The following is a 25,251-nucleotide window of genomic DNA, read 5'->3' as shown; positions in this document are numbered from 1 at the left end:
AACAAAAAAAATCATCACCTAAACTACTTTCCCTTATAAATAATCTTTTGAGTTTGCTTTTATAAGATTTAGATTGTAACATATCTGGTAAGTTGTTTAATTTAAGCATACTGCCAGATTAAACAGAACTAAATAAATTATGTTTACCACTACTAAAAAAAATCGTTATTTTTTCCAAGTGCATATTGGTCATCTTACGTTGACAACAACGACGTATTCCCACGTTGTTTCTCGGTCGAGTCTACTCGCAACGGTCAACTCGCCGGTCAAGCTGTCAATCTCGAAGGCCGGCTTATGACCGAGTGGACTCTCACTGACCAGGCTGTAGGTCACGTGACCGTTGGCGCCCGAATCGGAGTCGACGGCGCTAAATCTACGGACCTGGAAAATATGTATATCAGGTTGACAATTATAAAAAAAATATTTTAATGTTCGTGAGATGTTATAAATGGCATGTGCCCTCACCTAACTATGGCTTGCAGGCAGGGCTGGATTTACTATTAAGGCTATAGCCTTAGGCCCTGGAAAAATTCGGCCCTCAGTTAGTTTTTTTCGGTATTCAATATTTGGAACTCAATACAGTTGTGGCGTCTGACGTCACCATTACTAAGCATTTTTTTTTTTTTGAACATATGAAATATAAAAAATAGCTGCACAATAAAAACTGTAGCGAGTCCATAAAATGTCGCACAGTTTACATTTTCATCAAAATTTAGTTGCAAATCGCATCTGTTAACATTAAGAAAATATGTCGAGGATCGGATTAACTAAACCAGCGGGTTGGATCTGGCCGCGGGCCATTGTATGGTAACTCTTGGGTTTAAGGGACACCAGCTTTAATATCCGAATTGCGGTCTTCGTAGAGTTTTAGTCTAACGCAATAATACAAGTCTATCGCAAATGTCTAAAGATAGTTTAGCCGTTTTAATTGGCCAATATTGTTTTTGCCTGTACATATCACATATGACGTCACCTTTTATCAGTGTATGGGGATTTTACCAGATCAAACGTGCGTTCAATGAATTAAAATTTGCGGAAAAAGGGTATTTCTAACATTGAAATAATTGTGATCTTCCATGAGCCATCCAAGGCGTAGAAGGCAAATCAAATTGCCAAATGAAGATTAAAAGGCGCAATAGAACTTTATTTAGGCAAAATGCCAGAGCTGCACCCATTCCAGTACGAAGACTGAACCCGAACTTAACATCCAAGCGCGCATTCTGACAAAACAAGGCACTTAAAACGTCATAATAGCGTTTGTGTCGTTGCGAGGCAGCCGCCAATCAGGGAGTGGCGCAAATGACGACAAGGTGACAATTAATCGCTTGGCAGGCAGACACCAGCCGTTCATCAACGTGTATAAGTTTCACGAAACGTGGCTAAATCCATTTTTGACCAAACAAGGTTAAACCCATCAAATCTGTTAGTCAACTTTTAGGCATAAAGCTAAATAAATACCGAAAAGGATCTGACGCACACAAAACTTAAGTCGGGATATTGCTATTGCTCCTAAAGGCCAATTAAATACACTTGCAGTGGTTGGTTCGGGTTAGTTTCAAGTTAGGTAATTGTAAGCGTGTTCTAGTGAAAAATGAACAACTTGGAAAGTTCGGAAAAGGCAGCTGACTTTGCTTTCAAAAAATGACAGCAAAAATATCTGGAATGACTAATAAGTAATCATTAAGGCCAGATGGCTTTGAAGACTTCAAAACCTTCCTGTTTTCAATCCGTATCATTTTCGCCTCGCAAAGGCAAATAAAACGAGATAAAATGACAGGAATTTTGCGTTTGTATAACCGACAACGAGAAATAGTAAATGGATCCGCCCTAAGACTGCAAAAGAGTTGTGAAACTTACCAGGAATCCGAGTGGGGCGTCTTCGGCAACACTCAGCACAAATCGTCCGCTTGCAAACTTGGGACTGTGGTCGTTTGTGTCTCGTACGTTAATGTGTCCCGAGAGAATGGTCGATCCGGAGCCGTCGGGCGCGGTTCTTTCAACCTGTACGGACACGGATGGAATTGGTGATTGTTGGCGTTTTCGAGTGAAAGTTAGGAGACAAACAGCGTACTACTTCTGATAGCAATTCAGTATAAATTTAGTCGCATGAACCAATATTGTTTGAAACAGATATTTTTTATTGCTTTATAAGCTTCCCCTGTAAGTTTTTAAAGATAAAAATAAAAAACACTAATTCTGCAACGGAAAACATGTTGTATATAATTTTATTGTGCCTGAACCTACAAATAATAGCATAAATTAGGAAGATCCAACAAGCTTTCCTACCAAGGCTTGGCAAAAATAACAAAGACTCCCAAACTCGCAAGGGTTTCTTTTCTTTAATTATTTATTTTTCAGTTTTTTTTTTCAAAAACTTTTTTTTTCAAACTGTGTAAAAAGTTTTACCTGCAAAATGTACTGCGCCCTCGACTCGAAATTGAGCTCGGTCTGAAGCGTGACGTCACCGTTCGTTTCGTTGACGTAAAACGCTCCGTCCTGGTTGCCTCCGGTTACCCGGTACGTCACGTTGGAGCTCACCGAACGACGTTTACGACCGTTTGTGACGTCAGAGACAAAACTGGAAATAAAATATGGCGGTTTCGACGAAAAATGTATCTTTGGTGATTTTCTTACAATGTTTTAGATTGTATGAAAGGTGATGGACAGCGTATACTTGTAAGACATCATAACACCATAGGATCTTTTACTTAACAAGGTAGTTATTTTTTTATTGTTTATATTTTTGTTGCTAGTGCCTTGCCTTGGACGCGTTTTGAGTAACATAAGGCAGCGGTTCTTAAACTTATTTTACCGCGGACCACTAAATCATTTTTTCGCTTTCATAGACCACGCTAGGGGAGAAGTTTTTAGAAATGACGTCATTAATTCGCATCGCAATACAAATGAACTTAGTAAATCTGCTGTTTTCGGTCCAAAAAATGTGAAAGTGAAATGGGGTCTGAATACATGTTTTATTTTTATTAAACTTTTTCTTTGAAAATTTAATTACTTCTTCAATATACACTAATATTTCGATTAGGCTCTCATGGACCCCCTTAAACTAGTTCATGTACCCCCAAGGGGTCCGTAGACCTCAGTTTAAGAACCCTGCCATAAGGCGAATTAATCCTTTTCCATATACTGATGTATTATCCTGCATTTTTACTCGGGTTTTTTTAACTTTGAGTTTTTTAGGGAGGTCATCTATTAAAGTCAAGCAACAGCACAAAAATAAAAAAACAATGGTTTTGTCCATTGAGAAATTCACCATTAAACCACTTTATTTGCGAAAAATAACAATGCAGAGTAAATGATTTTGAAAACTGTTATATAATCGCATTTGATAAATTTGGCTTTAAGCAAAGGATTATATAATAAATCTGTATAAGATTCTCAAATTAGGGGTGTAACAATTGGTATAGGACTCTAACCAATGCGGATAGTTAAACAACAAATGTCATATCAAAGTTTTACCTTCCCAGCAATGTACCGGGCACAGTGCCCTCCAGTGGTTGAAAAACAAAAGTGCTGGCATCAAACTGATGAGGGTTTTCAGTAGGTGACGCACTTCGAACGTTGACCTAAAAAGGCAAAAAAAATGGTATTCGAGTTATCCAAGTGGCCGTTCTACCGGCGAAGCGAAGCCTATCCAGAAATAAAATCACAATACAGTGGAGAAGTCAAATTTGACGTAACAATACCTTTAATGTGGCTACACTTGACCGTTTCGGGCTGCCGTTGTCTTCTGCTTTCACTTGTAAGGTTTTGATGCCGACGTTGGTCTGAAAAAGAAATGTGTTTAAAAATAAATAAAAAAAGCTGTCACACGTTAAAAACTTAAATTGCATTGTTTTTACAAAATGAGTTTCTCGGCATGAATAACTAGGAACTGCCTATCACGTCTGCATGATGCGAATTGTAGAAAAGCGGCCTAGGCATTTACCGAACAAGCTAGTTTTGATCTATGGGATTTTTCAGCCAAATAAACTATAGAAATGTTTAACGCCTTAGTTCCTTAAAGGTTAAGTGTGGTCGTTTAAAGCTTTACAATAAACAGTAGTAATTTATGTAAAAAGCACTCTCCTATACCGAAAATAAAAAAAGCATAATTACCTTTAAATCATATTTGTTATTCTAAAACAAGATTCTAGAAGATGTTTGTAACTCAGGTGCATGTCAACTGACCTGCGACAGTGCGTTTTTAACCGTGACCGTTCCGGAATCGTCGATTTCAAACAACGAGGTCGGACCACTGACGAAAGAATACGTAATTCGGTTGTTATCAGGTCCATCAGCGTCCGTGGTCCGCAAATCAGCAACCCACTCGCCTGCGGAAAATTATTTCAAAACTATAATATATGCTAAATCGACTATGGTACAATTTTGTTAAAATACAGCAATTTTTTATGTATTTTATATTGTGTGCTTTTTTGTAAAACTGTTTATGTTAAGTCGACCTGTTGCAGCACATCTGGGCAAAATATGGCCCGCCAAACAACTAAATCTGGCCCGCGGCTTTGTTTTTTAATTTGATCTCGAAAAAAGACGACAACGATTTTGATGACCTCATGATTAGCGTTTATCAAAACCAGCCAGAATAAATGTATATTTCGGGAAGGATGTCGTATAACAGAATCACTTTACGTGCTTGCTTAGCCGAAGTTTAAAAGGTTGTTCAAATAAGAGTTAGGATTTGTTTCAGGCTTCTGATTCTTCAGTTTTGATTTTGGTTTTCAAACTTTTAAAAAACGCTTTAACAATATTTACGAAAAAAACGCAATTTTATGTTATCGTTCTGTGGGTAAAGTTGCGAAGAATCTTCGATAAACGACTGTAAATTGATTTATGTGACCGAAGATCTTGCATGCATTTGTTCATAGTAAGCATTATTATTTTGTTTTTAATAACGAAGATAAAATAAATTAGGGTATTTTACTGGCGATTGCTGACCGATTCGAAATGTCCTTCCATAAACATTATTTCGTTATTTTCACATAAAATAGGTTATGATTTTGTCCAACTTTACATTATGATTCATCCAATATACAATTATCTGCTTGCGGTTTTCGTTTAACTATTCTAGTGTTCAGTCAAGCAAAAAGTCAAAACTCTCCATCAAACCTAAAACCACACATTCGTGATACAGACATGACGTCATACAAAACGACTTGTGGCCTTTAGAACTCACCGCCGGTCGATTGTTGCGTCACAACGGCCAGCCTTTCGCCCGGAATGACGAACTGGGGCGAGTTGTCGTTGACGTCATCAACTATGACGTAGACAGCGGCGAGGGCGATGAATTGTCCGTCGCTTGCTTCGACGCCGAACGTGTACCGTGGCGCCACCTCGTGGTTTAACGGGGAAGCGATGTAAATGTCGCCTGAGGTAAAACGAAATACATCAATTTTAAATAAAAACTTTCTTCCTGTTTAGAATTTGTTTTAATTATTGTGAAAGCTGCAGTATTGTAAACAAGTCATTTTACCGTGACTTAAGTCCCAGTCAAGTATTAACTTAAATCTAAGTCTTTTGCAAAAATAACAAGTCAAGTATCAGTCAAGTCATTATGAGAACAAGTCAATTTCAAGTCATATTATTGACATAAAACTAAACTGTTTAACTATTAAAATTGGTAAACTCATCCGATTATAAGCAACAATTAAACAAAACAAAAAATAACACAAACGCAATATACAGCAATAAAACTGTTTAATGGGCAAAACTTGAGATAAATGTTAATAAAAAACACTTAGTTTAATCCAAAGTAATTTGACAAAATGACTTAAGTCCAAGTCAAGTCATTTGTGCAAAAGACTTAAGTCAAGTCTAGTCAAGTCAAGTCATTTTGGTCAAATGATTCAAGTCAAGTCAAATCATTTGAAAACAGTGACTTAAGTGCATGACTTAAGTCGTTACAACACTGGAAAGCCGGTCATTCAAACCAATGCATAGTTTGCAAATATAGGTTATATACTGACTTTGCTAAACATTGCTCTTAAAATATAACAAAACAAATGAAATAAAAAAATATTTTTAGTCAGGTTGCGTAACAAATATTTTAAGTTTATTTTAAAAAAATGATTTCAAATTTTAGAAATTTTAGACGCGAAACGGCTTCTAGATTAGAGTTGTCTGGCCCGCTATCTCTGTGTGTATTGTGTGTATTTGGTTTAACATAACGCTATAACAGTGCATTGTTCAGTTGATTATTATAGAACATAAGTAAACCAAAATTGTTGATGTTGGTTGAAGAGAAAATAACTCTTAAGTAGCCTACTTAATTTGGCTTCTTCTGCGTTGCCTAATTTGCGGTGTTAACAGTAAAACAAACAACACGCGACCCTTGGGCGTTTGATTTACAAAATACGTTTGGAAAGCGCCTCCGCACACGTTTTTTATACCGTTTTACTCAGTTACCCAGATTGCCTAGATTTAATGACAATTGGGAAAATTCACACTCGAATCACGTAAAAACACACTCAAGAGTGAAGCCATCGCCACAAATCCGTGAAAAAAAACGCGGCCAATTGAAGGAGGGCTGTGATTAAAACCGCGCACAGATTCGAAATAAGCTTATGTCAAGGCGCTCAAGACAAAAAACCGGAAAAGGCGAGCCCGTCGCGTTTAAAGGAGGGCGGCGGCCAAATTGCGGACTGCGATTGTGATTTTTGCGGTTAATAACAACTGAATCAAGTGCCTAACATGACGTTTGATTAACACGTAAACATAACCCTTGTGTTTCGCGTGGGCAGGCCAGCTATTATGTGAATTTGGACTTTTCGTCAGCGCAGCTTTTGTGCTTTCCGTCAACGGCTTATACGTGAGCGTTCGTAAACCCAAACAAGAATGATTGATACACACAAACCATTTTTTTTTCTACAAAGCAACTTTGTGTCCGCGGCCAATTTGAATCGAAGATTTGAAAAGAGTTTTAAAAGAGTGGCTCATAGAGTTAAAAGGAGTTTAAAAAATGGCCGAAAAGAGGGTTCAAGCCCGGCATTCTGGTTACTTAATTTGTATCTTTGGCTGCCTTCATATTTTTCCTGGGGTTAAAACAAACAACCTTAACAGACGTTTTGAGTGACAATTTCAGGGAGAAATTTTATACTTTAGTTGTTAGCAACCTATAAGTGTGCCACATCTGCCAGCGAAACTACGTCATCAAATATCTCCTCATACAATCGCCAAAACAAGAACTTGAAGTCATCTCACCTGACTCTGCGTTGATGTAGAACTTGGTGTTCGGGATTTGAATTGAGTAGTCCACCCGACCCCTGTGACCGCTGTCAAGGTCATTTGCGTGCACGTTGCCGATCCAACTGTCTGTAATTTGAAAAGGAAATCACAGTTAAAACGGTATAGCATATAATTGACATAGGTGAAGGTCTGTTCCGATCTTGATAGTTTGTTTAGACCAGTGATTCTCACCCTGTTATGGCTTACGGCACCCCTCAAAAATAATAAACAGATTTTCGGCACCCCGACTGGTATTTTCGTTGAGTATTTTACTGAAATGTAACTCTAAACGGAACTGGAATAAAACAATCAATTTAAAACATCGAGGAAAATGTCATTTGATATAATGGTATTCAATCTTACACAATATAGTTGTATCAAGAAGCTATTAGAAATGGCACACCAGGGTGCCGCGGCACCACAGTTGATAACCACTGGTTTAGATTCAACTTTTCTAATTTTTTAACTATTCGTTTTCAAGAATTTTGATTTTAAAAAAATTTAAGATCCGAGTGAACCAGACAAAAAAAAACGCCGAAAATATGAAAAAAGTTCCAACCTCTTGTCCAGTTTTCGGCCGCGTGGAAGGTGTACTCCGATTGAACGAAAATGGGGGCGTTGTCGTTGACGTCATTCAACGTAACAGTGAGGTTTGATGACGTCACGCAGAAAGGCGATGTATGCATGGGCGGAAGGGGAAAACCCTTTGCACGGACCTACGAAAGAAATAAAAAAAAAGAAAAATTATACATTTTTTAAATACTGAATTGGGTAAAATGTTAGATTTGTTAGATTTGTAGAATCTTATGTATTTAATATAATCAATAAAATCTTTGATAACTAACGTAATTATTTAAACTTATAGTCCCCTGCAATACCGATTAAAAAAATGATCGAAGTCCGTAAATTAGGTTTGGAAGGGATAAAACATGTTGATTTAGCTTGCATGTTGGTCGGGTAGACGTTTCAGTTTGAAAGGTAGCAATAAGGTAGTAAAAATATTGGTTAAATTCCGTTAGATAACGAAATCATATTTAATGAATTCATCAGAACCCATAAAGTAGGTTCAACACCAATCTACGGCTACCCTTTCAACAGAAACACGCCAATCTATAAAGATTTGTTATGGTTTTGGCAAACTTGCCAAATTTTAAGTAAATGTATAGGGTTAAATTCAAAGATAAACTAAAGTTTAAAATAGTAAGTTTTAATGTTTGTGGTAGGGTTGGGTGGCGTTAACAGCGATTGGTTTAAAAATTAGCATTTTTTACTTGAAACCTTAAATCTCAAGAAAATAACCACTTGTTACGACGAAAAAAATCACCGTGAGCCAACAGAAAGGACTTGGCGGGGTTTGTGGAGATTATGTGTTGCCTTATATCATTGTAGGAAAAAAACGTGCTTAAAAAGCTTTAATCGCTTCGTTTCCCGGAATCGTTCACATTCGGCTCGTCACACGTGCGTCTTAATCCGGCACACCGGGGCACAATGAATCCGGGTCGTTTGACGTGCCAGTTCACCTTTCCCACGCTTACGCAAACTGTACGCGGACAATGAACACTCGACGGGAATTTATGGGGTTCTTGAGCTTACAAATACAAATGTTACAATCGCGTGGAAACCGATAAACTTTTTTTCCATTTATTGTAACGCTATCACCTTCAATAAAGTTTTTGTTTCTTTTAGTGTTTGTAGTAAAACGAAACTCCTATAATTTTAAAAATGATACCTACTTCTGTATGGGCTTTAAGATTTTTATTACGTCTTACTTCAAGCTCCAACCATTATGCTCCAAAATCTTTTTTTACATAAAAGAACTTTAAAGGAGAACGCTTTAATTCAAAACAATTTTGTAAAATCTAATGACGACATTAATCAAAAACTGTTTACCGCGTCGCAGACTTTTGTTTATTTTTTTAGAAATTAAACTTCCGCTTACCACAAAGGTGTGCGTCTGCTTCACTTCAAAGTCCAACTTCTGCCGGAGATACAGGGATCCGTTGGGATAAATGGCGAAGGGGTGGGAGTCCGGGGAGTCCCCCAAACTATAAGCGACACGGGCCGAACTGTTCGTGGTAACCGCCTTTAGGGTATCGATGCTGTTAAAAAAAACATTTTTTTTCTGGGTTTGAAATCCATAGATTGAAGTACGTGGCCGAGGATTACTTTAAACTTTCTTTTTTTGCTTTGTTATCACTAAACGACAATAGAATGTTTTTAGTAAAAACAAGGCGCAAATTTAGACAAAATTAATAGAGGAACAATTTTTTTGCTGAACGTAAAGTCGTCTATACGTATGGAACACAAAACCTTTTTAATGTCTTTCAAACAAATATACCACGATTTTTAAGTTAGCTTTTTTCTTCTCCATTTAGATAATAAATCTCAATGCCAAAATGCTCGAGTATCTGTCAAAATGGTCGAGCCAAAAATGCCAAAATGGTCGAGTACATCGACATCATCTTGATAAAGACATTTAGATACCTACTTGTATCATCACTAAGTAAAATGTATCCAACCTCACTTATAAAACATGGAACGCGATTCTTATCATGTCGATTTACCCGACCTTTTTTCGCTTTGAGATTCATTCTTTCAGGTGCTTTACAAATCCGTGCATAGTGTACCTAAGTATCTTTATCTGCTGTGTTATAAAGCATAGCTTTTATGATCGCGATGATGAATTCATAAGCAGTATATATTGTGCCTTACATTACGAACGGTTTGTGATCCTCGTTGATATTCAAGTTGTATTGTGACGTCATAAAAACGGGACAGTTGGGGTCTGGGGCCCGTACTTCCACCACGAGTGGAGCTGTGGAACTTTTGGGGGGCACGCCAAGGTCACGAGCTTCGATGAATAGCCTGTAACATAAAAATTGAACGTTAAAAAGACAAAATACAAAAGGCTGCCATTAAACTAAGCGTGGTGTCCAGAAGTTTAGTGACATACCTTTAACTATACTAATGACACTGCAATTGTTACCTTTGTCTATACGAAAGCGAAATATCTAGTAACATCAGGAGGCACAACCGCTTTACACAGTATAATGCAGCGTGATTATATATCTTTTGAATAAAAAATAATTTTCGCAGCGAAATTTACATAATCTGTATTTTGAAGCATCATGGTTGGAGGTTGGAGTAAGACGTACAGTAGTAATTCATGAATAAAGAGATATTGGAAACGGTCAAAATGCTACTATATCTTTGAAATTATATTCTGTATTATTGTCAAATAAATCAAATAAATAAGTTATGTTTATAGTTGTTTGAATTTGGTATTTTGCATTTCCATTCCAGAATTGCCGTATTTAGTAGCAGATATTTGCAATCATAAAACTTGCAAGATCAATTTAAGAGAGAAAAACCTTAATCTGTGGAAATCCACTATGGCAGTCACACACTCACGTATAAGCACGGGCTGCTTGGGGAAGTCCCAGTTTCACGAACACGCGGCCGCTGACAGAATCAACACCGAAAAACTCCGAAGCCAAGTTGTAGCGGATCTGCGGCGAAAGCAATGCAGTGTCAAAAAAAGGTACTTTTGAACTAATAATCTTGCATTTTGTCCATTGTTCAAAACGTGACACCTAAATGTTTTAGCGAAAATGGAGTAATATATGTTGTTTTTGTACACAGACTGAAAAAATCATAATAACTTTGTGGTGCAACAAGCAAAACCTACTGATGTTTTTCACATCTTTTAAAGCAGGGGTTCTTAACCTTTTTTGTATGTTTTACCCTCTTAACAAAAATGAATACCAAATTTACCCCCAATATTTAAAGTTTTAATGTATAGATAATGCACAACGAAAAGCGGATTCAACATGTTAAGTCGGTTTCGTGCTTTAGATTTAATAGTTAACAATGCAAAGAAGCCACTTCGCATAGTTTAGTTGAAGAAAACGGAACCAGAATATTCACAGCTTGAATACATTTTCTTGGATTTACCCCCACGAAGGAATTTACCACCTGGGGTAAATTTACCCCAGGTTAAGAAAGGCTGTTTTAAAGCGTCTCTATTGTATATATTCCAATGATAACAGTTGATATATGGCTATTGTCCTGTACACCATATCATCATGTTATGTTTTTTTTTATGAAACATGTCTAATAAAAAATGATCAATATAACTATTGACGTGGCTACAAAGGACTAAACAACTAACGCAAGAGGACGAGACTTGTCATGAGATTTTAAAAACTTAAAACATAATGTATAGCTAAAAGAGGTTTTGGGATCCAAACATAACCTTATCAAAAAACACGGACCTGCAAAACAAGAACGGAAAATCGGTTTGTTGACGCAAGTTTTCAAAGGTGTTGTATTGACTTCCGTTATTTGTATACTATCCACACACACACACATAATATATATATATATATATAGCTTGAGTTAAAACTCGGCCTAAAACGCGAACGAGGCGGTCTGGTAGTTGGCCGATTAAACATTAACCAGCATCGAGAGGCAATTACCGGTCTGGCGCTAAGCGGGCCAAATAGAAGAGCTAAAAAAATGTTCGGTCCTTTTCAAGTAAAACCAGACAGCAGCCGTTCGTTGACACAAGGGGGCAATAGAACGGAGGCAAACAACCCTTTATGGCGGTCATTAAAAAAACTGTCAGGCCGAATTGCCGTTTGCCGTTCTCTGTTATCAGAAGTGTCGCGCCTCTCGTTTGGATTGTGCACGTTCGTAAACCTGGACAAGCACTCCACTTTATGGTCGGCAAATTTACCAAAAATGGAATAGTAAAGCGGCACGGGCGCAACGTTAAGCCCAAAGAGAAGATCAACGACCGATTGAATTGTCTTCCAAACAAAAATGTTTAGCTCTTGGCAAACATGTAACTTTACCACGCCACAGATTCTATAACCTTTAAGAATCTTTTTTCATTCAGCGATCTTTTATGAACTACTTTTTTATGAACTGCTGTGTAGCAACCAGATGTGTTGTTTCACAGATATACTTGAAAATTTCCGTATATTTAACTTGTGATATACGTTATATAAGTGATCAGACAATCAACATGGGGGACATTTTATGAAAAAATATTTCTTTCGAAAAAGCGGAGGACGCGAAATCTAGGTGTCTTGGGCTCAAATCTCACCAAACACTGTATATTTTCGACACTAATGTGCTCTTTGTATCCAGGTCTCCAGTTACTTTAATATTTTAGTGATTTTAAAAGCTTTCCAAAGTCAATTTAAATTTAAGGTAAAAACTAACATATTTTTCCAGGGTATGCCGCGAATTTAAGGTAAAAACTAACATATTTTTCCAGGGTATGACGCGATTGAAACATGAAATTGTTAAGTTGTCGATGTCAATAATCTCAGCCACAGTTTTCTCTTTGCAAAAGCAAGCGAGTATACCGCATTGGCTTTGCGACGGAGATATTTGCTCACGTCGCGTGACGTAGCGTGTTACGTCACACCGACCGTCCTCCGTCGGACAGGTGAAAGGGCTGCGCCTTGGGCAAACAGCCAATCACAGTCGAATAACAAGCACAAATAGTTCGCTTGAAAACGCTAAGAACAATTGAGTTTTCGGAGTCGGGCTGTTTGCCGAAGCACTTTGCGATAATACATACACGCCAACGCAAAACCTGCCAACGCGACACATATAACTTGGGACTGTATTTCGTTTTGAAAAGATTTTTTTGGAATGTTTTATAAGATATTTTCAGACAAATTGAAGACACTTTTTAGACAATTAAAGACACTTCTAATGGAGTAAGACGCAACGAAAACGCTTGTTAGTGTAATGAGATATCTCGGACATATACTTTATTTTAAAAGGTTTAAAAATGTTCTCTCACTTAAGTTACAAAAATTTACTGCAGACCTTAATAAATTTAAAATACTGCATTTTTGGGTCTAAAATGGGTCTAAAAAATGTTGTGTGTGTTATTAACTGCTGTCACTTTTAAAAGTAAACAACATATATACCACTTAAAAAAAAAACAAAAAAAAAAAAAAAAACATGTTGAAGTTTTTACAATGAGTGACTTATTTACCGTTCCATTGAGTCCATTGTCGCGATCCACCGCCTTAACTGACGTCACAGTTGACCCCACCGCGATGTTGTAGGGGGCAATCAGGGGGCTAAACTCCTCAAACTGGGGGGCGTTGTCGTTCGTATCCAAAATGGCGACCTGAACCGTTGTGAAGCCGTAGACGGGGGGACTTCCCGAAGTTGCGACAACCTAGCGTTTAAAAAAGTTTTTTTTTAAGAAAAAATCGTTCTAAGGCAAATTCGTTTTACACGGGTTTCACAAACCTGGAAGAAGTGTTTTCTCTTATTTGTGAATAAATATATAGTGTTTAGAAGTGTCTCAGTATTAATTTAAATATAAAAGGTTAATTAAACGACTATATCGCATAACGTGCATGGGGTTGGAAATACTAAAACAAAATTACTTAAGGTACACTATGCTCGGATCTGTAATGGAGTTTGATAATGAATTGCAAAGCCAAAAAAGGCTTGAATTACTTCTCAGTCACATTAACTGAAGGCGATTGAAGCTCCTATAGAAACTTCTTTATAATCAAGATGATGTCGATCTACTCGACCTTTTTGGCTGCTTTGCAATTCATTATCAAAATTACGTCAGTAAACCTTCCTACAAGATTAAAACAGCTATTGCTGCCAGGCATAATGCATAACCGTGTATTGCTAATCCAGCAGTTTTATTTTATATTTTTCATACAAGATAAGTTAATTTTGTCTTACCTGAAAAGACGTGGACGACATTATTTCCCGGTCCACAGCATTTGTGGCGTTAATTAGCCCTGTTATGGGATCGATTGCAAACCAACTGGTATGTGGGGGGTCCTTACGAATGGAGTAAGTCACCAAATCTCCATCTGAAAGTGTATTTCGTTTCGGTTAGTAATTTGGTTGTTAACGTTTATCGGCAGAAAGCTGTTTTCCTCGACAAAATTAACAGTATTTTTAAAATGAAGGAATTGTCAAAGCAGATTAAAACGGTCCAGCCAGCTCGAATAAATAAAGCTCATTTTTTTAACCCGTTTACCAAAAACGTTTAATTTGTATTGTAGGCTGTAAGAGCCAATCTCTTCATATAGGTCATAAATATATTACCAAAATAAAAAAAATAATATTCAATGAGTGTAAACAAAAGCCATATTGAGAAGTAAAAATCCCTAAAATAAAAAAAATGTCAAAAAATAAAATATAATTATTTAACTGTCTAAGTCAGATATAGTTAACCTGGGGTAAATTTACCCTTTTTTAACTAAGCTATGCGAAGCGGCTTCTCTCCATTGCGTACTATCAAATATAAAGCACGAAACCGACTTAACATGTTAAATCCGCTATTCGTTGTGCATTATGTACTACATTAAAATACATTAAACAACTCGGCAGTCGTCGCACTAAATATAACTGATGTAATTTGTTACTTTCGTTTTTGAATAAATAAATCTGATACTTGGGTACACTATGCACGGATCTGTAATGTAGCTTGATAATAAATTGCAAAGCCAAAAAGGTCGAGTAGATCGACATCATATTGATTAAGACATTTCGACACGAGTTTGTATCGTCTTCAGTAAGATGACGTCGATCTACTCGACCTTTTTGGCTTTGCAATTTATTATCAAATCTGATATTCATGTTTGTTAAAAAGTTAAAACATACAAAAAAGGTTATCTCCGGTTAGTTTACCTGGAGATAGAGCGGAGACGTTTCCAACAAATTCATCAGACGATCCTTCGATTATCACGAACTTGTAAAGTGACGACTTGAAGGTCGGACCGCCGGTAGATCCCCCATCCACGACGCTGATGTCGACCGTGGCGTTGAGAGCGGCGCCGGCGTTGCCGCCGTCGACGGCGCCGACGGTTAGCTGGTGAAGCGAGCCGACGGCAACCTCGTGAAGGGGTTTGGCCACAGTGATGAGGCCTGGGGTGGTAAAAACAACTTATTTTATCACAGAAAAACAAAAAGGGATTATTTCGAAATTGAACGTTTGAAGAAACTCTACTGCGGTGGTTCTCATCCGGGGTGCCGCGGCACTCTAGGGTGCCATTTTTTGACGAAAGAGACTTCAAATTATTTAGGATTCCAATTCCAATTTGTTTTGAGTACGATGAAAGTGTTAAAAAATTAAAAAGGTTTTTTCAACCTTGTTGCACAGTTAATGTGCTGTTTTAATCTAGTTTATTGTAAGGTTATAGTTAACCACTCAGCCAAAATACCAGCAAGGGTGCCGCGAACTATTTATAATGTTGTAGGGTAGTCAAAGAAGTTTGCGAAGCACTGCGTCTATTGTTTTAAGGGTCTTCTTTTCAACAACATTTATGTAAATCTGAAAATGCTTTTTAAGTGTATATATAAAGCGTAAGATTGTTTTGATGGCCGCTTTTTGTTTTAAATATTTAAAGAGTGCTTTTCTGCCAAATTTGGGACTGTAAACTTATTCAAAAATACGACTGCATTAAAATATGTAGCACTGCGTAGACGTTTGGCAAGTCTCAGTACATTTTTAAAATGGTAAATAAGAAATTACGTTGAAACGATACAAAACTGGAAAAAAGAACGAAGTCAAACATGTAGCAAAATATTTTAAACGAACTAGATTTCGCATCAAATAGTGATATCAGATTCAAATTTGTGTTGATACTTTCAAAAAGTCACCAAGTCTGTGCTTTAAAATTTGTTCACAATTAAAAAGTTCTCAACTTTAACCATATACTTTAATAGTTGGAGGTTTTTTTTTAACTAAGTTGAAAAATGAATAAAGAGTTATTCGAAACGTTCGAAATGATACCTACCTCTGTATGGGCTTTGATATTTTTATCACCCCTAACTATTTAACTTTTTAATTTGTTTAATCTACGGACCTGACAGGGCGTATAGTTGAAGCATAATGGTTGTAGGCTAATAATAGTCATTTTCAACATAGTCAACATAGCCATTTTTAAACATAGTCATTTTCAACATAGTCAATTTTATACGTTCAACCATATGATTTAAATTTTTAACTTGTTTAATATACGGACCTGACAGGGCGTGTAGTCCGAAGAGTCCATCTTCGTTGCCTTCCATGAAGCTGTAGGTCACCCTTCCGTACCCGGCCCCAAAGGGGTCGTCCCTGTCAGTGGCCGTAACCTGGGTGACGGGGAACCCAACGTCCGCTTGACCCCGGTCCACATTGACCTCGTACGTCAAGGAGTGGAATACCGGCGAGTTGTCGTTGACGTCACTAATCGTTACGTGTACACGCGTCCGGTCGAATTGGCCGTTCTGTCGAAAAGGTTTAGAGTTAAATTTTGCAGGTTTTGAATTGTGTTATTTTGCAAACAAGATATTTTTAAAAAAGGTATGGCCAAATTAACGTCACTGGCCATCCAAATGAGATAACGGACAATACCTTTTCACGTTATTTTTTTCTGCCTTTCGAAGCCTATTAGGCAAAAAAGCAACTTTAAACAAAATTGAATCGAGCAAAAATATGTAAGTGCAAATCACTTACGTTAGATCAAACCATTTAATAACAGTTGATTAGTTAAAGTTTACCGAGGCGCATTGCTATGCCTTTTGCTACAGTAAAAAATTAAGTTTGGCTACAGTAAAATAACTGTTTTGCAAGCTGACTATACCAACACATTTTTAGGCAAAATTCATTTTTAGGCCACCGTGCATCTGCTCAGGGTATTCAGTGGAGATTAAACAGGCCAAAACATTCAGAGCATTGGCGCAGGTGTAAATTGTGAGAAAATGATGGAAATCTAAATAATCGTTTTTTTGTGATTATATGACTTGTTTAATTGTACTGCGACCATTTTAATGATACCCAACGGTCAGGTGTATGTCTTATGCAACTTGCTGCAAGTCATGTCTTATGCAATTTGCTGCGTCTTTTTTCAGATACAGCTATAACTAAAACTCTTCTAAATTTGTCAGGTTCTTTGGGTTGAGGCTCAACGCTTACCTTGTCAGTGGCCTGGATTTCGAGATCAAACGATTCGTTCTTCTCTCGATCCAGGGTCGATTCCACGCAAATCCAACCGCTCGCTTCTGCGACCGAGAAAAGGCGGGAGATCGGGGATTCAAACGAGCCAATCACGAACGAGTAGGAGAGAGCCTCGGCGTCAGCGCTTGATCCATCAGAGTTCTTTGCTTGGACCTGAATAAGAGAAGGAAATTTTGAGTTTAGTTTAACGCACTTATACCAAGTAATCCGTTTAAAACTATATATATTTTAAGGCAGTAGATTATGGGAATTGAATTTATTTAAATAAAAGTAAATCAAGTAATACAATACCAGCCTCTAGGAAACTGCCAAAAAATGGCCCTTATCAAGTTTTGTTGGCAAATTCCAATTAACCGCATTTGTATGCCGTTTTAAAAACATCTGCTTTTTCAAAAACTTCGATTTTACTGTTAGTTCAAATAAAATGGAAGAAAAAAGAGCGGTCTGCCGTAAACTCGGCCAAGCCAAAAAAGTCTCCTCAGTGCGCCCGGACTAAATCTTCCTCCTGCAAACAATTGCTGTAAATTTGCCAAGGTCACGACCGTTGGTATTTTTGGCACGCGAACAGGGCACGATTTTGCGTCAAATCGTTTCGAGTTAGATTCGATAAGGCCTAATCTCCCTTGGCGCGCGGCAAGATTTTGCACACAAAGGATGCCAAGTTATTATAGCTTTGATTGGCGCTGTTTGGGTGTTTACGCGTTAAACGGCAAATACTGAAAAATGTTTTTCTAAAGCTTTTTTGCGAACCTTTCAAATAGCTGTCACGTTGAACGGCAAAAGTACCAGTTTTTTACCTTTAAACAGCTGCTATCTTTCTGGCTGTTTTTGTGTAAGTTCAATTACGAATTTTGTATGGTTGCTCGGACGCACTCTCATTTTTCGAGATTAAACAGAGGAGTAAATCTTTTTAGGTGACGCCGAATATGATGTGAATTAACAGAACAGAAACTCACTCTACGCATTCAAATGGCACGAGCATTTAAAAATAAATAATTACTATTAGAACCGATAATAAATAAAAAAAAAAAACATCACGATGTTGTTCAGCAGGGAAGTGTAAATCATTTTTAGTTTTTTTTCTTCTGGACAAGTCAATGGAAAAGCACATTTGGCATTCTTTTAAACAAGCGGTTTTCAATCTTTTTTAGCTTGTCGTACAGTAAGAAAATAAAATAAATCAAATAAGGTTATTTTCAACAAAAAATAAAAAAAAATCGGCGGCACACTTAATAATCTCTAGAGGCTCACAATTTGAGAATCACCGTATTGAACATTGGCAATGCTACACCTGGATCCCCAAGGCCATAATCGTCGGGGTTGATATTGTACAGTCACGCGAAGTTAGCTGACGGCACGGCGCGCGAACAATGGACTGAATCATGATCGGAAACAGTCGAGGGGAATCCCGACACGTGCGCGAGAAATAAATATTTGTCGAAAAAAATCCGGACTGAAATTGGCCGAAATTCGCGCCATTAAAACAAGTTCAACCCTAGGCGAAAAGCCCTTTTGGCGACGGAGCTCTGCCTGGCCACTTTTTAATGTGAGAAATTTTTGGGCATGTTTTGCATCACTTTCCTCCTATTCGCTATAAATCAGTGCGCTTATTCAATCGGGTATAGTGTATACAGAAACAAAGCTAAGGCATACAACTGACAAAAGGTATAGAAAGGTATACAGACTTGTTTTAAGCTATATATGGGGTCCGGAATTCTGAATTTGCCCAATCGCCCGCATTTCACAGACAAGGTATAAGGCCATTATAATAGTTTTACCATACAACTAAATAAAAAGTAAGATTTTTTTTTTACAGTGCGAGGTATATAAGGTTATTAACAGGATGCTATATGTGTAACACGGAAAAAAAACCCTTAAAGAGCACTGGACTCAATTATACTACGAGAGTTCATAAATTAATATTCGCGAGCAGGCAACATGGGAAAGCATTTTACCTGAAATATATTTAAAAAGCAAAAATTTAACTGGGGTCCATCGCAAACAAAAGTTTTGTTAACCCTCTTTGTCTTCAAAAAAAATAAATTAGTTCCAATTTTAATGACTTTTATATTAAACAACGAAAAACACATAGTTAAAAAATAGTCGCTAGTTGGAAATTGTTTGAAATATGCAGTTTATATTTGCACGCGACAATCATTTCAGTTAATAATGCATAAAAATCCTGTTTTAGCACAAAACAAAATACCACGCGGGCCAAAATTTGGTGACCGTTAAATCAGCTTATTAGAGAATGGAATTAACTCAACCACATATTACGTCACAAAGAGTTGATTTTTCAAAAAATGCGAAGAATTTACGAGCGAGACAAACGGACAAAAACCCGAAAATGACAAAGCCGCTCAAAAATGACACAGGTAAAAAGGCGGTTTAGCGACATTTCGCTGTGACGTCACAATGATTGGAACGCGGCGGGGACCTTCCAATAATGATGCGATAATAAAATGTAAATACCTCGCATTATCGAGGCGGTGGCCTTTCGTCATGTGTAAGCGATTCTTAATTCGACGCTTATTTATACGGAAGTGCCATGTGGTGCTTGACTGTATATACGAAAGAAATGCCGAAGGTGTATAAAGTAAATTTGACATTCTTTTGCGATTTGCGAATCTAAATGGCGAGCTATTCGAATTGCAATTCGTGCAATAGACCAACACGAAAGGCTCGACCACATAAAAATAGCAAATTTACCACGAATAAAACACAACTGTAAAAATGGCGCCACTTGGCTGTACAACTTTGTATGAACAATGAACATTTGTGCGCGAATTTTTCATTTCGGCTATACTATGTTCCAGAAGCAAATTCGTAAACCTACCAAATCCAATTCACGGATTTGTTTTTTATTCGGCACTCTTTTAAATCAGTCCACACGCGACGGGCCTTAAAAAGTAGCAGCAAAAAAATCGCCCAACCAGAAAATGTTTCGCTACACTTGAAGACAACATACAGGGTGGGCCAAAAGTAGGCTTACAGTTATTAAACTGTTTTTAGGTAGCATTGAATGGCCACCACGCTCACCTGACCTGACACCAATGGATGTCTTTTCAGGGGGGTGTTGTAAAGAACAAGGTGTATGATGAGAAGAACCCCAAAACAATAAATTTACTTTTAGACTCAAACTCTACTTTTTATAACTGTGAGCCTACTTTTGGCCCGCTCTGTATAACGTGGATGATCGATTTCGCGAGCGATTCATATCAAGTTACAAGCGTTTTGGGACGCACGGAAGTATACCTTGACCTCATGCGGTTTCGCGCAGGAACCCAGGAGCGCTAGGAAAGAGTCCGGTGGCGTTATTTTTTTTTGCGTCGACCGAAAGTGGCTGTTGCCGCGAACGCTTTGAAATCGCGGGGCTTTGAAACGCAATCTAGGATAAACAACAAACCTCTCAGCGCTCGCGATTTTATTTTTAGAAGCAGTTAAAATTGGAACTTGTCAGCAACTGTTTGACGGCAATTCAACAAAAACTGTAAATTTGAAATCGAAACTTAACCGACTGGAGAGGTGGTTCTATAAAATAAAGAGAAAGGCAAAACAATGGCATCAGTCAAACTTAGGCCAACTATTGAAAAAAAACTCATTAAAACAAAAACTGTTTTAAAATAAACTAAAACGTTGAATGTTTTTACTGAGTGAAATTTCGATATACTTTATTTGTACTGTCATATTAATGCCAGTTCCTCTATAGTAGACTGGAGACAGCCGATCACGGGCCAATTTAACACAGTTTAGGTGTTAAAAAGTGAAAGGGTTGATTCGCTTGAGGTACACGCGAAGACAAACAATGTCGAGGTTATGACAACTACAATCATTGGCGATTTGTCCAAGCCTGGAATAATAAACAGGCGCATGTACCCTAAAGGGCGACGGATCTCTGCCAGCGAAAAAACGCAGCAGTAATGCATTTTGAAGTCTGTATACGGCCACAGATTTTATCAGCAGAAAGGGGGTCTTTTGAGGAGGCAATTTGGCCGAGGTAAAGACAATGGGACTCGAAAATAACTCGCCGACGCCGCTATTGTTGCACGGGCCACGATTGGCACGACCGAGCCAGTAATTCGGCTCGACGGCTGCCGGTCGCAGATGTTATCATAGCCGACGACCAGCCTTATACAGCAGCTCCGTGGCAAGGCAAGGATGAAAACCGCGCTCGCCCCGGCATCGGCCAATTTGTGACCTCCGCTGAATTATTACGGCGCAAAATTGCGCGAAACGGGAAACTACGGGAAACTACGCGAAACGAAATGCGTTGACGATCGAACAGCGAACAGGGGGCGGATTACGTTTTGAGCGTGCACCTGCCACGAACGAATGGCAAACCTTCATATACTCACAACGGAAACCCAATTATTATTGAACAAATCGTGCCACGAACAAGGTTTGTTTCAAAGCAGACACCGGCCCGGCTTGAGACTGTTGGGGAAGTGTCAGGTTATAAAAAACATGACGTTGCCACTACAGGGATGTGAAATCCTTCGTAATTTGTTTCCATAACCTACATTTTTGGTATAAAGTATACGGCAGTCCGACGTGATACAAAATGGCGTGATGGTAAAATGAGCAATATTGGAAGAATCAAGCAGTGAAAAAGTTTTTCAGTTTGTTATATAGGAAAACGTGACGTCGCGCTGGGAAACCTTTTCACCATTGACTTTATGCAACTTATTATGTTTTTAGGTTAAAAAATTAAATCGCAAACCATAGCGCTGAGGCACAATTTTTTAGACATAGGATTCGGCACCAACTTTTTAAAATAGGTTTCGACACACTTGTGTCGGATTGTTACCTATACTTGCATTCAGGTTTTTTTTTTAAGGTTTGGTTTGGGTGACCGCTAAGTAGTTTTAAGAGACCGCAAGTGTTTCATTTAAATACCAAAAAGTTGTCCAAAAATTTGGGAAACCGCTGGAGAAATTTGGGGGACCGTTTGTCATCAATTGTCGGCTTGGATTCTATGTTATCAAGCATCCATATTCATCACCTATATTCAACACGTGTTCGCCTTCGCAGGTTTTCACTTTCTCCGTTGTACAGCTCTGGTCAAATTAAATAAGCGCTCGTTTAAATAAAACTGCAACGAAACACGTTTGGGCAAGAAATGGTCAACGGCGACTTTTTTCCGGCATTTTTAACGGTATGACGTCACTGATTTGCTGGGACACTAAAAAGGTTAATAGAAAAGTCGCCGCGCCGTTAATCCGCAGCGCGATTTTAACCCGATTTCGCGACGCCAAGTGCGCGAGAGAGTCAGAGCTGTTTACCGCAAATCCAAAATGGCATCGCGGTTCCAGCTAAATCGCGGCCCGCGGGCCAGGAAAGTCCGAGCGTGGCCCGGGCGCCGGTTCTGAGGCGAGTAAAAAAAGGAGAAAAACGTGACCTCTCTGTCCGGCCTGCGATCGCTCGACGCGATAACGACGCGGCAAACAAAGGCTCGCGGGTCAGGGGTCGTGAATTCGGGGTCGTGACCCCGCAAGAGAGATTGTCAGAGGTACAAGTCTTCTCGACTCGAGGCACATGCCAGCACATCCAGCAGCGCCTTGGCTTAAATCAGCGGTTCTTAACCTTTTACGGCTAGCGGCACCCATCAGAAATAAGAAATAGATTGCGACACCCCGACAAGATTTTTCCGAAGGTAATTCACTAGAATGTCACAATAAAAAGAACAGGAGCAACACACATCAACTCTACACAACGTAGGAAGTTGTAATCGGAACTATTCCACTCCAATATTTACAAAAATAGTTATAGTTGTACGAGTTGAGCAAAAATCAGATTCTTGAAGATTCTTAAATATCTCCCGGCACCCTCAAGCATTACAAATGACAGCCCAGGTTGCCGCGGCACTTCGGTTGAGAACCACTGGCTTAAATTGACGACAGAGTCTTGTTGCAGCCGCTGGCAAGCTTTAGTATTATTAGTCGTCCGAAGCTGGTGTTTGCGCAATGCTCGAATCCGGCGTCACGTTTGCCGACCTTGCTTTATTGCTTTATTGCCCAGTTAAACAAATACTGACTAATAAATAAGCGGGGCGTGTTATTGAAACCGTAAGAAAAGGACACCCGTGTTATCGCTGTGCGTATTTCTTTCCAAGGTGGAGTTTAGCAATTATCACATGTTTACCATTAATAAATACTGTAAAAAAGTTCATCTGGTTTCATTTGTTTTTTCGAACACCACTGTGCTTTGTTATTTGACGATGCATATATTCAAACAAGATTATCATCCCCAGAAAAACTTTTCTTTAGGTGAAATTTAGGTACAATTTCAGATTTTTGTGGCGAAATACGTTTTAACTTTACAATTCTGGGCGTTTTACGGCGTACGAAACGGTCAATTGTCATACGAGAACAGGCGCTTAAAAAAGCCGTAATAACCATGGTAAAGTCTCCAAACTGTTGATGAATAGCGCCCGACGAATTAACCACAAGAACACATGAAACAATAATCAAACTCCTAATCACATAGAGACCAGTTATAACTGTATCGGCACTCGGAGTACTGAGGATAATTCTCATATGTATTATACATTTCTATTATCTCCAACAAAATATGGCAAAGAAAAAACTTCGAACTGAACAGTATGTCGACATCAACGTCATGGGAAAGTGGTCGTTAATCCCTACAAAGCAACTGTATTTGTTAGCATGCTTCGATGACATACAAACTTCCTACTTTAAATTTCACTACACGCCTAACTAAAGAAAACGTTAAAACTAGGCCTGACCGCGTAATAAGCGTATCCTAAAACCGCGTTAACAATAAGCAAGACGCCCCTACGGCCGCTCAAAATGCTAAACGTTCGACTGCAAGTCTCTTTACGGCAATTCAGGTCTAAATTCGATTTTTAAAGAGCCATATCCCCATCGTAAGCTTGAGGTGGTTTAAAAGAAAGCTATCGGATCAATTTTAAGACCGTAGTTTGACAGGTGAGCTAGTTCTGACTTCTGAACCATGTATTATATCTTTCCTGGGTTTGCTGCAAAGTGCAATAACGCCGATAAGTTTGGCAATGCAGTTTCGTCAAAGAAATCCCTGCAATGAGTTTTTTCGAAACCCAACAGTCGGTAGCATTTCCAAAACAACCCCAAGGTTTTGTTTGACAAACAAATAATCTTGAATTGTTTTGAAACAAATAATCATGGTGCAATCCAGTGTTGCAAACAAGTCATTAAAAAAGTTCCAGTCAATTCATTTTGTGAAACAAGTCAAAGTTAAGTCCCAGTACAAGTCATCAGTTGCCGAGGTCAAGTTCCATTGAAGTCATTATTAGGGGAAGTTAACTCAAAGTCAAATGACTGATATAAAAATAAAACAATGACTAATTAAAAACGGTAAACTCACCCGATTAAGAAAAATATGCCAACTTACAAATAACAAAACCCAAAACATATAACAATCGAATAGTTTTACAAGTAAAAATTGAGATAATTAGCTTAATTTTATAATAAAATTTCAAATGAAATTACTCGAAGTCACTTGTTGACCCAGACAAAAAGACTAAAGCCAAGTCAAGTCATTTTACTAAAACGACTTAACTCAAGTCAAGTCAATGACTTAAGTGATTGCAATACTGGTACAATCCTTAATTAACGCTAAAATATGTTATTTCGAAAATTTGATTTCGAATTTTATTGGTTTTTACGACAAAGCACTTCGAAACACCACAGTGATGTCAAAAACGCGGTCTTTTGCATTTTTGGAGTGCGAAAACAAATCAATGAGGAGAGAAGAGCAAACAAAGGCGAGACGGCGATGTCGCTATTTGGATTATATCTTAATCTCCATTGTCCAGTGGGACAGTGCACGTGGCACAATAAGAAAGAAGATGGCGAAATTGAGAGTCGGCTGCGTTTGAAGTGGTCAACAAAAAAATCCTGCTGACGCCTAATTGTTTTTTCTAAGAAATCATTGCCACAACGGAAAAAATAAAATATACAGAAATGAGACAGGCCTGGCTGATGCCGACTTTATCTAACATGTCGGACATTTTT

The 25,251-nt window shown here is 38.2% G+C and overlaps 1 protein-coding gene across 1 annotated transcript in view; it reads right to left on the bottom strand.

The window, feature by feature from the left end:
• The window catches only part of LOC146136803 (protocadherin-16-like), a 94,902-nt gene that overhangs the window by 33,682 nt on the left and 35,969 nt on the right, over positions 1 to 25,251 (bottom strand). The window contains exons 8-24 of the mRNA XM_083396255.1: positions 17,198 to 17,392; positions 16,266 to 16,509; positions 14,929 to 15,165; positions 13,972 to 14,105; positions 13,256 to 13,444; positions 10,648 to 10,745; positions 9,949 to 10,101; positions 9,176 to 9,335; positions 7,796 to 7,952; positions 7,213 to 7,323; positions 5,189 to 5,380; positions 4,186 to 4,328; positions 3,702 to 3,782; positions 3,475 to 3,581; positions 2,407 to 2,578; positions 1,858 to 2,001; positions 199 to 381 (exon numbers count right to left, since the gene is read on the bottom strand). Coding sequence (XP_083252381.1) covers positions 199 to 381; positions 1,858 to 2,001; positions 2,407 to 2,578; positions 3,475 to 3,581; positions 3,702 to 3,782; positions 4,186 to 4,328; positions 5,189 to 5,380; positions 7,213 to 7,323; positions 7,796 to 7,952; positions 9,176 to 9,335; positions 9,949 to 10,101; positions 10,648 to 10,745; positions 13,256 to 13,444; positions 13,972 to 14,105; positions 14,929 to 15,165; positions 16,266 to 16,509; positions 17,198 to 17,392 — 2,700 coding nt within the window. The remainder of the gene's footprint in view (positions 1 to 198; positions 382 to 1,857; positions 2,002 to 2,406; positions 2,579 to 3,474; positions 3,582 to 3,701; positions 3,783 to 4,185; positions 4,329 to 5,188; positions 5,381 to 7,212; positions 7,324 to 7,795; positions 7,953 to 9,175; positions 9,336 to 9,948; positions 10,102 to 10,647; positions 10,746 to 13,255; positions 13,445 to 13,971; positions 14,106 to 14,928; positions 15,166 to 16,265; positions 16,510 to 17,197; positions 17,393 to 25,251) is intronic.

This window comes from Ascidiella aspersa, chromosome 8 (genome assembly GCF_963924565.1).
Source record: "Ascidiella aspersa chromosome 8, kaAscAspe10.2, whole genome shotgun sequence".
Classification (NCBI taxonomy): domain Eukaryota; kingdom Metazoa; phylum Chordata; class Ascidiacea; order Phlebobranchia; family Ascidiidae; genus Ascidiella; species Ascidiella aspersa.
The sequence above is the reverse complement of the archived record's forward strand: the minus strand, read 5'-3'. Positions and strand labels throughout refer to the sequence as shown.